At 32.8% G+C, this 13,812-nt stretch overlaps 1 protein-coding gene across 1 annotated transcript in view; it reads right to left on the reverse strand.

Moving 5' to 3' along the window:
• The window catches only part of LOC145292385 (two pore channel protein 1-like), a 116,051-nt gene that overhangs the window by 71,644 nt on the left and 30,595 nt on the right, over positions 1 to 13,812 (reverse strand). Inside the window, exons 2-5 of the mRNA XM_080138724.1 lie at positions 4,566 to 4,882; positions 2,548 to 2,661; positions 1,591 to 1,721; positions 130 to 218 (exon numbers count right to left, since the gene is read on the reverse strand). Coding sequence (XP_079994850.1) covers positions 130 to 218; positions 1,591 to 1,721; positions 2,548 to 2,661; positions 4,566 to 4,882 — 651 coding nt within the window. The remainder of the gene's footprint in view (positions 1 to 129; positions 219 to 1,590; positions 1,722 to 2,547; positions 2,662 to 4,565; positions 4,883 to 13,812) is intronic.

The following is a 13,812-nucleotide window of genomic DNA, read 5'->3' on the forward strand; positions in this document are numbered from 1 at the left end:
GGCAAGGAGATACATGCAACATTTTTTGAAAGTCACCTTTTATTAGAGATTAGTTTGTACATTTTCTGCAACACCCTATCAATCCTAGATACTCCTATTAAATGAATATAAGAAAAGGAGTAAACCAACCTAGGATGGAGAAGATTAGCATGAAGAATAACAAGAGCATCAACATGTCAAAAATTGGCCGCAACGATTGTAGAATCTGACGTGTGAATCTGGAAGAGATGAAAATATTGATTTCTTAAAACAATATACATTTGTTTCATGTTTTACACTTACAAAGACAACAATTCTGGGGAGTAAAATGTCAGATTTTAAAGGACAACGTTCAAGATTATACAAGATGTAAATCTAAATTCATCTGCATCATTTTTATTTACCATTTATTTTATGATTAAAAGTTTTATTATCCCCTACTCCACCATCAACAGAAAACTAAACATGAATATTTTTCTCATGTGGTCATATGTTAACACTAATTATTTTTATATATTGTACATTTTATAGCAAAGATTTGTTTTATGATAAAATGAATTAAATGTATAATGATCACCTAGTTTTCTTGAGCTCATAATGTAGGCCTTTTATTTATTAAAACGGTTTAAAAAGAAAAAGAAAAAAAATGCAGAAAAAAGTAAAATGCAGAAAGAAAAAGAAAAAAGAAAAAGAAAAAAGAAAAAAGAAAAAAGAAAAAAGAAAAAGAAAAAAGAAAAAAGAAAAAGAAAAAGAAAAAAGAAAAAGAAAAAAGAAAAAGAAAAAAAAAAGAAAAAAAGAAAAAAGGAAAAGAAAAAAGATGCAGAAAGAAGGATACAGAAAAAAAGAAAAAGGCACAAAGAAAAAGGCACAAAGAAAAAGGCACAAAGAAAAAGGAACAAAGAAAAAGGAACAAAGAAAAAGGAACAAAGAAAGAAAAAGGAAAGAAAAAGGAAAGAAAAAGAAAAAAGAAATGAACAAAGAAAGAAAAAGGAAAGAAAAAGAAAGAAAAAAAGAGAAAAAAGAAAGAAAAAAGAACAAAAGAAAAAGAAAAAGAAAAGTAAAGAAAGAAAAAAGAAAAACATTATAGAATTAAATACATATGAATTGTTTTTATGTTCAGCTGGATGGCAAAACCTTTGCATTAACTCATTTAGACTAGCAGGTTTCCAAATTCCTTTTAAATTTTAAAGAGTCTTCAAGTAATTAATCATTTTTAGAATTAAAAACGAAAATCTTAAAATGACTTGTTAACAAAAATATGCATTTTGAATCGATCCTTTATTTAATCCACAAGAGTAATGTGCTCTCATTCCATTGGCCATGACTGGGTAGAAGTACTAAGTAATTTGTGATTGTATTACTAGTATCGCCCACGATTAAACCTTCAACCTCCAGAATAGTGTTACTTAAAACTGAATTTTTTCTTAGTAGTTTATCCATTACACCATGGGGTCCTTATGCAATCCTCATCTTAAAAATTCAGAAACAGATACTCAACACTGGCCTAATAGAAAGAATTAATCACAAGATTTTATATGATGTGAAATAAATACTTGTTTAGGAATAGAGGTATTTTAACGATGGCCATATATGAATCAAGGGTTTGCTTACCTTCTGACACCTTTGCAATAGTATGAATCCATGAGGAATAAAGGTCGAAGCGCTCTTGTTACACGGAAGTGATTTTGTTGGCGACAAATTACTACGATGGCTTCGATGATCATGATAAACAGCACAAAAGACTGGAAGAGAATTTTTTTTTTTAAATTGAGAAAAAAATAAATAAATAAATAAATAAAGTATGCTAAACATTTTTTCATGTGTGTGTGTGTGTGTGTGTGTATATATATTACACATACAAGTAGAATATTTGTCCCTGGATATGTAAAATTAATCTATCCACCAATAGAATAGTTTAAAAATGTTTATGTCCCTTACAAAAATTAAGATCATGATGTAATGATACTAAAACTTATGTCTAGAATCCTTACTCCAATTCTGATAAAATAAATGTCTAAAATTTAAAACTCAAGTGTTTATAAGAAATTGAAATTCAGAAAAACTTGCTTAATTGTTAATAGAGATCAAATTAAAAAAATTTCAATTTTCAAATGGGAAGTTGTACTCTTTATGCATGCTAAAACACTTTAAAATGCTAAATTTGAAATAAAAGAAATTTAAAAGAACATTTCTTATTTCGCAAAAAATTAATTTCCACCCATTCTTTGCCGTTTTGTATAAAAACAAAATTAAATTAAATATAGCCTATATTACATAGCTCAATGGTTGGTGTTCCAAAAGTCATAATCATTTATTTATTTGAATTCTTTACAAAAATATAAACATACTTAACTTTATATAGAGATTTTAGAAGCATTATCATCAGCAATATAGCAATTTCAAGTGTAGAGTGCTAACATTTTTGTTTGTCGATCGAAACATTTTAAGTGCTAAAATAATTTTGCAGTATTAATTTGTTTATTTCTGATGTTATTACATTTTTTTTTTTAACTTGCATTGTTTACAAACTTTTTGGAACTTACCTTGTTACAAAGATAGGTTACTTACCTTTATTGCAGTTCTTTTATGCTTGAAAAACGTCTTTCCTTTAAGCCATTTAAGTCGAATGGCAAGAGACATCGTTAGGATAAGAAGGCAAAATAATTCTAACGAACCATGGATCTATAAAAATAGATTTTAAAAAAATAAAATACCTTTTATTTAAAAGAAATAAAGTTATTCTAGTGTTTTCTAAGCACAAAAAGAGTAACTACAATTTATCCAACAATAATTTCATTTAAAACTTGCTAAATAGACATCTCATAGTTTAAGACATTCTTCTTGCAGAACTAAAAATAAGTTCCTTGTTTTCTATATCATTACAATTATTATACAGAAATATTTATTTCTTTTGCTATCTACTTTATGGTATTCATGCTTGCTTTTTTTTTTTTTTTCCTAACTGGATATGAGACATCCAACAAGATGTCAGACATTCACCCACCATCTCATACATTCAAACTAAGAGATCTTAGTAAGATTCTAAGTGTCCCTTTGAGTGGAATTGTTTGTCGTTCTCTTATACTTGGTTCACTGCCTATATTTGTCAGATAGCTTTAGAAATTCTTTTTCACGTGTCCGACTGCTCCTGTAATTACTGGAAGATACCAAAGATTCTAGTTTTTTTATCAGGTCGTACATAAAACTTTGGTATTACGTTATATTATTCTTATCAGCTGTTTAAACCCAGCATCATTAAGGACACTAATTTTTAAGGTTACTTTTTATTTCTCTTTATCCTATATCCCAGTGTATCTGTCTTCATGCAACGGTAGGAATTGCATAGTCATAGTGAATAGTGTGTGATTTATTTCCAACTGTTCTTTCTGGTGTATGTTCCCTGAACTTGTTGCTGCATTTGATATTTAACTTTTTATAGATTGTCCAGTGGAGATATTTAAACACTCTATTGTGTTGCATTATATAATAGCTGTCCTCCCAGCAGAACCTTATAGCTGGATGTCGAGTGGCTCACTCTCTCTACTTCTGTGTGGAAGAACTTGCACTTGTTGTCATTCCTGAGATCACTCATCTTCTTAAAAATGAGTATGAACACACATACAAACAGTGAAATGATGACACCAAGAAAGAGAGCCACTCTTTCACTAAACATTCATAGAGACATTAAGAAATATTCTCACGTGTCTTTAAGCTTGTGATCATATAATTTAACATTTTTAATAGTATTGCATGGATATATTTTACAAAAAAATATCAAGCAGCACCAGTTGGGCAGTAGAGGTCAGATAAGACAGTGTTGCATCATACATTCACAAATGGTTGGGTCAGTTTTTGTTTTTTTTTAGCCTCATCTGGTCATAGCAACTTTTGATCACCCCATTTCTGTTCTCAGCCAGTTGAGCAATTTTCTACTGGAACCAAGGCGCTTCTAGACCAGGATGAAAGGCTTCAGAAAGGGGAGACTTCCATGTCAGTGGGTGTGGGAGGGGGACATTCTCTAAGCATCCGGTTCACAGGTGTAATTTGGTCTCCTCAAGTTGTTAGGTGTTTAACATGATTGAGGAAGCTTTTCCTTGACTTCAGTCAGCAAACTGTTCACATCAACAAAGAAAACAATGTTTATCAAATAGCTTTTGTGATCTATTCGGCTGTCAACTTCCCTTCTCACATCTGAAAGGATAATTCCAGCAAGGAAGTGCAGGTTGTTAAGCTTCAAGCAGCCAGTTTTGTTCAATGCGAAGTAATATTTTTAGCATGCATTGAACTCTCTTAAACAGGAAAAGCATACTCCATAGTGAAATAGCAAGGGGCAAGAAATATGTGGTTAATATCAAAATATGAGAGGGAGGCTGAATGACTAAAACAAAAATGTTACTTGTTCAGTTAATTATAAATTGTGGTATAAAAAAAAGGGGGGGATTCAAACATAACTTAATCCCAGAACTAAAGTATATGTCAGCATGTATTTTGTATTATTAGAGTATATAGAAAAAACGTCTTAAACAAAACAGTTGAATAACTCATTTAGCATAACAAATAACTCACTTCTGCAGCAACTAACTTACCCCAACAGGCAGTGCCATTCCTGCAGTTGCAGGTCTTTCACAGATGGCCAAAGAGAGGAGAACAATGGATGCTGAGAGGTCGAGCATATAAAACCATTTGTTGTGCGCAATTTGATAGGTGGGGAGGGCTTCATAACTTGTTGGGTGGGTATCGTATTTGTCATTATTTTCTCCTTCTTGCAGAAATATAGCTGCTTCTTGATAATTAAGGTTCCACTTGTAAGAGTAAAGCGTCCGTTGGGAAACCTCAACCTCATCTACGATGCTTGTTCCTATCCCACCTTCACGGTTGCAGACATCTTCACTCTCAACTTCAACTGGGAAATAAATAAAAAGACAATTTTTTTTAAATTAAAAAGAAAATAAAAAAGATAAAATGCTTGATTGCTGCTCATAGCCAAATAATATTTTAAAATTGGTACAAAACTGACTTTTTACAGCATGTAGTGTCAAATCATAGTCAAAAAAAAAAAAAAAAAAAAAAAAACAATGATTGCTGCTAATTATGCGGGTGAGTCTCATGAAGTAAGGAGATTTCTTGTTATCTCATATGCAAAGGAGATGCTGCTGGCTTGAATAAAAAGCCCCCCCCTCCTTTCAGATTAATATTCTGTACTTTCGTCTAACAATTTAAAAAAAAAAAAAAAAAAAAGATATACCAGCATGTTTGATGCTTGTTTCCATTTCTACTAAAAAACCCTTACAGTGTAATTTATTGTAAACATTTATTTTCACCTAAAAATAACAATTTTATTGCCATCATTATCTAAATATTAATTTACTTGTCCAGTGTCACAAAAAAAAAAAAAAAAAATCACCATCACAAACAAATTAATGAGAAACGATTTACCTCCCTTTATAGTTGCTCTTTATCAGTTAAAAATCATTTAAACCATCTCCTCTGAAAAAAATTAAAAAATAAAACATTGCTATCTGTTTACGGTTTCAAATTAGCTATTTTATTTTATAACTAGCATTTCAGCCCGGCGCTGCCCGGGTGTTTGGATGTGTGTATGTTGAGCAAAAAAAAAAAAAAAAAAAAAAAAAAAGTGGTAGTAGGAAGGCAGGCTCGAACCTGTACCGCAAAGAAGGAAAAGAACAGGGTAAAACCTAACGTTTATGCTGTTACGACCACCGCCAAACCGGAAGCAACATTTTTTTAAATTAAGGCTAGACAATCTAAAGGAGAGGATAACTTTAAAAAATATTGGCAAAAAAAAGTGGACCCCCACCCCCTGTAGAAAAGTGGCTAGTTGAAGGGGAAGATATTAATGTTTTTAGCCAATTTTTCGATATTTGTCGTATGAAAGGTCGAACTTTAAAACGATACTGATCTTAATAAAATCCGTTGCCTCTATTGAAAGTTTAAGGCAGTCATGCAAACAGACATACATACATTTATATATTGGTAACTAAAAATTTCCGACCCAAACTGATGAAAAAGCTTGCCATATCTCTGAATACCCTTTATGTAAAATTTCAAATATTTAGACCAGAAATTGTCTGAGTAATTTGGAAGAGACCGCAGAGGTCGATTTTTTTTTTAACTTTGACCCCTATTATGACCCCTTAAAATTTATTGTTTTGGGCTCAAATCAAGTTATTAATTAGATTCATGTCCAAGGAACCTATATCTAAAATTTCAAATGCGTAGACCCAAAATTGTCGGAGGAGTTTGGTAGAGTTTTCAAAGGTCAAATCGTTGAATTTTGACCCCTTATTTGCAAAATTTCTAGCCAAAAACCGATCACATCGATTTTCCCAAATCTCAGTACCCTGTATATCAAATTTCGAGTCTGTAGACTAAAAGACAGAGTTACTGCATAGGGAAATGTACACAGACACACATACACGTTCGCTTTTATAGATATATAGATAGATTAAAGAAGTCGTGTTGGAAGGAGACTAAGTGAGGTTTTTTTATTATAGATTTTTAAATTAAAAAAAAAATGTGCAAGTGAATTGATATCTTCCTTTATAATTTATTTGAAAAACCTATTTAGAAAAGCAATGTATTGTGTGTTGAATGTTCACTGGAAAAAAAAAAATCTCAATTTTTTAAATCAATTCTTTTTAGATTTAAATGTTAAAAAAAGAATTTGCTAAAAAATTGTTTTAACTTCATTATTAGTTTTATTTTATTTTTTATTAATTTTATTTATAACGCATTTTAAAAATTTCAACTACTGTGGAATTTCCATGGGTTCTGCTTATTATTAATTATTAAAATTAGCTACTTACTATTCCAGGGGAAAATAGGATTTTTCCTCCTTTATATTTTTTCAAAACCATTTCTTTTAATGCTCCAAATGGTTTTTCGCTACAAATCAAAATTTTAGATCAAGTGTTATGATTTCTTTTACCAAGTTTAAAGACTTCCACAGTCAAAGAAATTGATTTTTTTTCAATTATTAACAGATTATGAAAAGGGACGACTTGTATATGAAGACACCAATACGAATTGCAATGAATTTAATTTACTCCTTTTTATTAATATTATAATTGAAAAAGATAACCATGTTCTTAGAACAAACACTTAGAAAAATCGATTTTATTTGCTTTAAAACTACAGTTGTGGGAGGTCCTGTTTTGGAGATGTGCCCAGTTGTTCATTATTAGAAGGCTGTCGATTGATGGGACCGATTATTGTGAAGGCTGCATATTCGAAGGGTCAAATGTCGTCGTTTGCAGATCGTACAGCATAATGAAAACAATCAACAATAAGGGCATTTATTACGTGTACAAATAAGACATTAAAATGATACACAAGTATTCAATCCTATCTTGGAGAAGGAAAAACGATTCTGTCGAGGCATGTTTAAAAGGTGTCTGTAGGGAAAATTTTGGTGTGACTGCAGTCATGGAAGCGGACTGCTAAGGGTGACATGTGCGAACTTGAAATCTGACCTATGAGAGACAGAAAGGCGACAAATCATCAGGTTCAATCGCGTCTTAATTTGCATGAATGAGAGAATATGTTGGTTCGTTGGTTGGTTGTTTTACGACATATCAACCCTTTTCAGGTTATTTAATGCCGAATACAAAGATTTTGAAGAAAATTTTTTAAATAGAATATATTTGTTGTTTTCAAGTCGGTTTCTATTTAACCCATAGTTGGGACTCTAACAGGTACTACCACTCCGGGTTAGAGTCGACCTGGGAGCAATGGCAATTAAAGGGTGGCTCCACACTCCCCAAAGCCCACAAACTGGGGCCTCACCACTGGATATAGTTTAAGGTCATATCCAGGACCGAATGAGAGAATATAAGGCTGGCAGTGAAGAAATTGGGATGGAGTTGAGATAGAGTTGAGTCCTCGAGAACCGGACTGAACGTATTAGAGCAGAGAATGTTGCCAAGAATCCAGTCCAGGGTTTTTTTCTATTAGAGTGTCCCTTACATAGACAATAAGAAACGTGTTGACACTTCAAAGGCAAGCGAGGGAAAGAGAAAGAGGAGCAAGAGAAGCAGGACAGGAAATAGAGAATGCCACCTGTTGGACAAAAAGATTACCAATTACCAAGGGCAGGTAATCTGTGTGTATTGAAGGTGTGTGTGTGTGTGTGTGTGTGTGTGTGTGTGTGTGTGTGTGTATGTGTGTGTGCACATGTGTACGGTTAGAGTAACACATTAGATTTAAAAAGGCATGTGCCCATACAGTACATCTATTTGAGGAGAGTGGAGAGATAACTATTTAAAACCCCAGTTTCCCCACGCACAACTAGAATGTAAATGTTTGGATGCATATCTCAATTTTTTCAGTACAATTACCACAGTCTGGAAGAATTTCTCATTCGTGTAAACAGTACGTAAAACAAAAAAACCAATGGTTTCAACATCATACAATACTGCTTTAGTTTTTTTTTTAGGGGGGGGGGGGCTTATTTTTTATGGAAAATTCATATGCCGGCATTTTTGTTTGTACTCAGCAAATTCCTCTTAAGCATTTCTAATGTCCTTATGTAGTGGTCACTTTTAATGTGCAGACATAACTAATGGTCAGATTTTTCGAAATTTTTCCATAATATTAATTTACATGCAATTTTTTTTTTTTCATTAATGACATGCAGTTTTCAAAAAAATATCCGGGGAAATAGTCTTCTTTGTACCTGATAACACTCATATTTCATTTTTATGCAATCTGAAAAATATATTACAATCCTAAATTTTAACACTATATACACAAGTTACATATACTTATGTTTACCCTAAATTTGTACAGAAAATACAAATAAATTCAAAATTAATAAATTTAAAACATACTATGATCTGTTGAATTGCAATGAAACAAAACATTGGAAAAAATAAAAATATAAAATGTATAAAACATTAAAATGATTTCCATTCTAGTCTTCCAAAATGTTCAGAATTTTGAGTAAACGTTTCCTATTTTTTCTATTGTTCTATTAGACGTTACTTCCATTATTTATATTTTACATTTTTTATCTATCTGTAAATAATGCCTATAAACAGCTTCATAAAGTACACAAAAAATTATGGCATCACTGATTCTATGGTAGCAATGATGTCCCTATTGATTCCTTCATAAAAATGAATATATACATTCATTCAAGAAGAATACTTCATTTTCTCATTTTTTTGTTTTTTTTTAATTAGCATTCTCCGGGCAATGCCGAGAAACGGATCCGGCTAGATGAAAATAAAAAGATAATTAAAAAAGGAGTTTTTAAGAAAGAAATGAAATCACAAGACTTTACAACTGAAACAGTTTTTGTTTAAACAAAATGACGAATAAAAAAAAAATTTTTTTAAAAATGGAAATCTGAAAACCATTAAATGTGTCTTAAGGGAAAAATGAGAAAAAAAACTAATTATAAGGAAAGAAAGATTATTTTTTGCTTAATCTTATTCAAAAATCCCTAATTCGAGCATACAATCCCTTGCAACTCCACATCAAATTGGAAGCGCAACGTTAATCATTTAAGTGGTTGGTCAATATTAATTAACATATATTATTGCTGGTCAACTGAACCAGATGTACTCATGATCAAAAATCCAGCAGAATAAGACGTAAACAAATTGTCGTTTAGTGCATCAACAATAGTCAGCAAAGACTTGACGTTGATGAAATTACTTCTTAGGTTACTTTTATTGGTTGCCATAGAGATGCTGATGTCAGATCTAAAGATGAATGTGCATTTCTCATCAAATGCTAATTCCAATAAAATCTTCACCTGATTGCAACACACAAAAATGATTTTTAATGGTGCGCAAGAAAAGATGCACAAAGATTATCGACCAAGTACACCGCACACCCTCACCCTGACCAAAATTTCTATTATAGAAAAGAAACTTTGTGTGTGTGTGTGTGTGTGTGTGTGTGTGAGTTCATTCCCAATGGACTCAAAAACGGGCGGGCTGATTTTTATGAAATTTTACACAAAGGTACTTTATGTGCCTGGCAGTGCTTTTAGATGGGTTTTGTATCAGAATGTCTTTAATAAGTATCAACAATCGAAATAATCAGATGAAAGAAGGAACAGGCGTTTTTGACCAAAGTTAACATCTTACACAGCCTGACATCATAAGTGCATTTTTTATCATCACACAAGCCGAAAGGCTCAACATAAAATTAACAGTAGGTTCTTTGATATGACAAGGGCCCATTCGAAACGAATGTTTCTTTTTAGAACTCAACTGAAGTATGAAACTTGACTTTGTACTTCAGACTTTAATTCAAGCCATTATATATAATAAGTTTATAAAACCAACGGTAGGTTCTCTATAGTGCAATGTAGACAATGAATTGGTAACTAAGTCACTGCAAAAGGCATGTGAGCTTCCTCTCGGGGCACCACGATGGGTCCTTAAATAGGCGATTTCACAGATTTTGATAATAAAAATATGAGTGTAAAACATTTGTTAATCATCATTCAATCCTGGGCAACGTCTGGTCACCCTGCTAGTAAATAAATATCACTCATGGAATCATTAATAAAATTCACAATTCTTTCTGTAAGCTAATCATATTTGGTACAATACTTGATAAACTTTCCCTGAACTGATTCATCTACTCCTAATTCTGACTACCAACATCAGTTCCTCTGTGTGCTCTAATGGTGTTATTAAGGTAATAAAACTTATGAACACCAATAACTTTTCTATCTAAATATATTTCATCCTCATCAGAGAGAGAGAGAGAGTAGAGTGATATATAATAAAAAAAAAATTAAAAAAAAAAAAAAACTAATTTGGGATTGCCATTATTTTTTTTTTTATTTAACTGGTTTTGAAAATTCACTTTTTTCCTGATCGAAACAATTTAATCACAGCTCAACAAGTCACATTCTTTCTAATATCTCTACTTATATATAAAAAGGCATGTTGTGTAAGAGTTCATTCCCAATAAACTTTGAAATGGCTGGGCCAATTTTTTTTTTTTTTTTTTTTTTCATACAAATGTAATTTATGTCTGGGAGTGTTCTTAGATAGGTTTTATATAGGAATGTCTCCAATAATTATCAAAAATCAATAATTGAAAAATCTGATTAAAGAAGAAACAATCCCATTTTGACGAAAGTTAACACCCTTATGCAGTCTAACATCACAAATGCAAAGTTTCATCACCACACAAGCATAAGGGCCCAGTATATAAAAATCAACAGTATGTTCTTTGATGAGACAGGATCACGTTCAAAATTAATGCTTTTGTTTAGAGGACAATTAAACCATGATATTTGACTTTAGCATTCTGAATTTTAATTCAAGCTATTATATAAAAATAATTGGTAAATTTTTACATTAGGTTCACCTCCACAATTTTTTTTAAAATGACTTTTATGTTTTCAACTATGCTGAAGCAGAAAATCTCATTTAAAGTAGTTTTTGAGATAGAAAGACTTGTATTATGCTCTGTAATTCATTGGCTGCCATTAAACAAATCCACTTTTCTGCAACTGACTCCCAATTTTTTTTTTTTGTTGCAGTATTTGTGGGTAGCTATGCTGACAAGGAATATTAGTTAAATTTGAGGCAAATGCCCCCCACCCTACCCAAATGGGGTGTTTATTCTAAAAACCATTCAACATTTAAGAAAATTGTGGTGGTGGACCTAATGTAATAAAATACCAAATAATTTTATATCAACAGCAGGTTCTCTACAGTGCAATATAGACTACAATGTATTGTGGACTTATCTGCAAGGAGGCATGTGAAGCTTTCTCTTAGTGCACGGCAGTTGGTTTCTGACTAGAGCAGGCAATCAATCGATTTAATTGAAAATTGGACGATTTCACAGATTTTAATAACAATAGAAGTATTGGAACTATGGAACATTCATTTATCCTCACTCAATTCCAGACAAGTTTTTTTTTTTTTTTTTTTTTTTTTTTAAACGGGTGTCACCACTTATCAAGGCCCAGAGGCCACTCAAGGATAAGGGTTAATAGGTATACATTAGTCATTGTGATTTTAGCATAGTAAACAGTGGGAATTTTGTAACTTGGATTACTTAGGGGGACGATTCAATTAGAACTTGTTCACATTGGACTTTTTCTTTTTTTTTTCATAGGTATCAACACATTATCAAGGCCAAGAGGCCACTCAAGGATAAGGGTTAAAGAGTGTACAGTATAAATTGGACAATATAATAATCATTAGTAATGAAAATTTGTTTAATTTGATAACTTATATGGAACGGCTCATCAAGAACTTATTTACGTTAGACTTTAACACAACCATATTGTAGTCAGCCGGAAAGCAGGAAAACGGAAGACAATTCCACAGGCGTGCAGTTCTAATAAAGCTTTGTTCATGGAATCTACGTTTAGGTTTAGGCACAGATAAAGAGTGGGGGGAATTATTGATAGTGTTTACAGCTAGACGAGTGTTTCTTGTGAAAGTTTTGCGAGGGGGGACCATAGATTGAAGCTCAGCCAAACACTTTCCATGAAAATAACGATACATCAGAGACAAACTCGCAACATCTCTTCTGTGAGATAGAGGTTGCAAGGAAGAGAAAAGGACATCTCCTACGAGGCTACAAAGTCTATTTTGAACTCTATCAAGGCAGGACAAGTCCTTTCTAGCAGCTCCTGCCCAGATGTGGCAACAATATTCCATCTTTGGACGTACCTGGCTCTTATATAAATAGAGAATTGCATCAGCAGTAAGATATCTACTAGATCGATAGAAAGATCCCACCATTTTTCCAGCGGCCTTGGCAACAGATTTGATGTACGTGTTCCATTTAAGATCAGGAGTAATGGTCAAGCCCAGAAGCTTGTCAAAACTTGAGGCCTCCTGAAGACGAGAGCCGTTCATTTCAATTGATGCCAGATGGGGATCAGAATGTTGATGATGTAAAGAGAGAAGCTTGGTTTTAGATGCATTAAAAGTAACCAGCCACTCCTTTCCCCATTGTACTACATGCTCAAGATCAGAGGAGAGAGAATTGGAGAGAACTTGGTCGTTTACTGTCTTAGATGTGCTACCATAAATGGTAGTGTCGTCAGCATAAATGTCTACAAATGATGTAAGGATGTGATTTGGAAGATCATTAATGTAGATCAGGAAAAGAGTTGGGCCCAGGATGGACCCCTGAGGGACACCGGCATTAATACTGTGGGCTTCTGATTTTTGCCCCTCAACTACTACTCTTATGAACCTATCAGAAAGAAATGATTTAATAATTGAGAAGACATTTCCAGCTATACCATAGCTAGAGATCTTATGAAGTAAACCTTTATGCCATACCCTATCAAAGGCCTTAGATATGTCAAGAGCAATTGCCCTAGAAAGGTTGCCTCCGTCGAGAGATTTGCTAATCCTATGAGATATAACTGTAAGCACATCTGCTGTAGATCTAGCAGAACGGAAACCATATTGCATGTCACTAAGAAGGTTATTTTTGTTGAGATAGTTGATTACTTCTGTATTTAACACAGATTCCAGCAACTTACTCATGACGCACAGGAGACTTATTGGCCTGTACTGAGAGGGGGATGAGCGATCACCTGAATTCTTAAATACAGGGCATACTGATGAAATTTTCCAGGGAGATGGGAAACTATTCTCCTTAAGACAACGTTTAAATAGTTTTGTAAGTATGAGCGCTAGTTCAGGTTGAAGTTTTTTGAGTACTATAATTGGAATACCGTCCGGGCCAGTTGCTTTACTGGAATCAAGGTTTTTGATTAGCTTGGCAACATCACGTACAGATATACGTATATCACATAGTGTGTTTTCAGATACAGGAGGAAATATTGGGGGTTGGCGGCCTTGATCG

The sequence above is a fragment of the Euprymna scolopes genome, chromosome 1, assembly GCF_053919585.1.
Source record: "Euprymna scolopes isolate OS-2025 chromosome 1, ASM5391958v1, whole genome shotgun sequence".
Taxonomy (NCBI): domain Eukaryota; kingdom Metazoa; phylum Mollusca; class Cephalopoda; order Sepiida; family Sepiolidae; genus Euprymna; species Euprymna scolopes.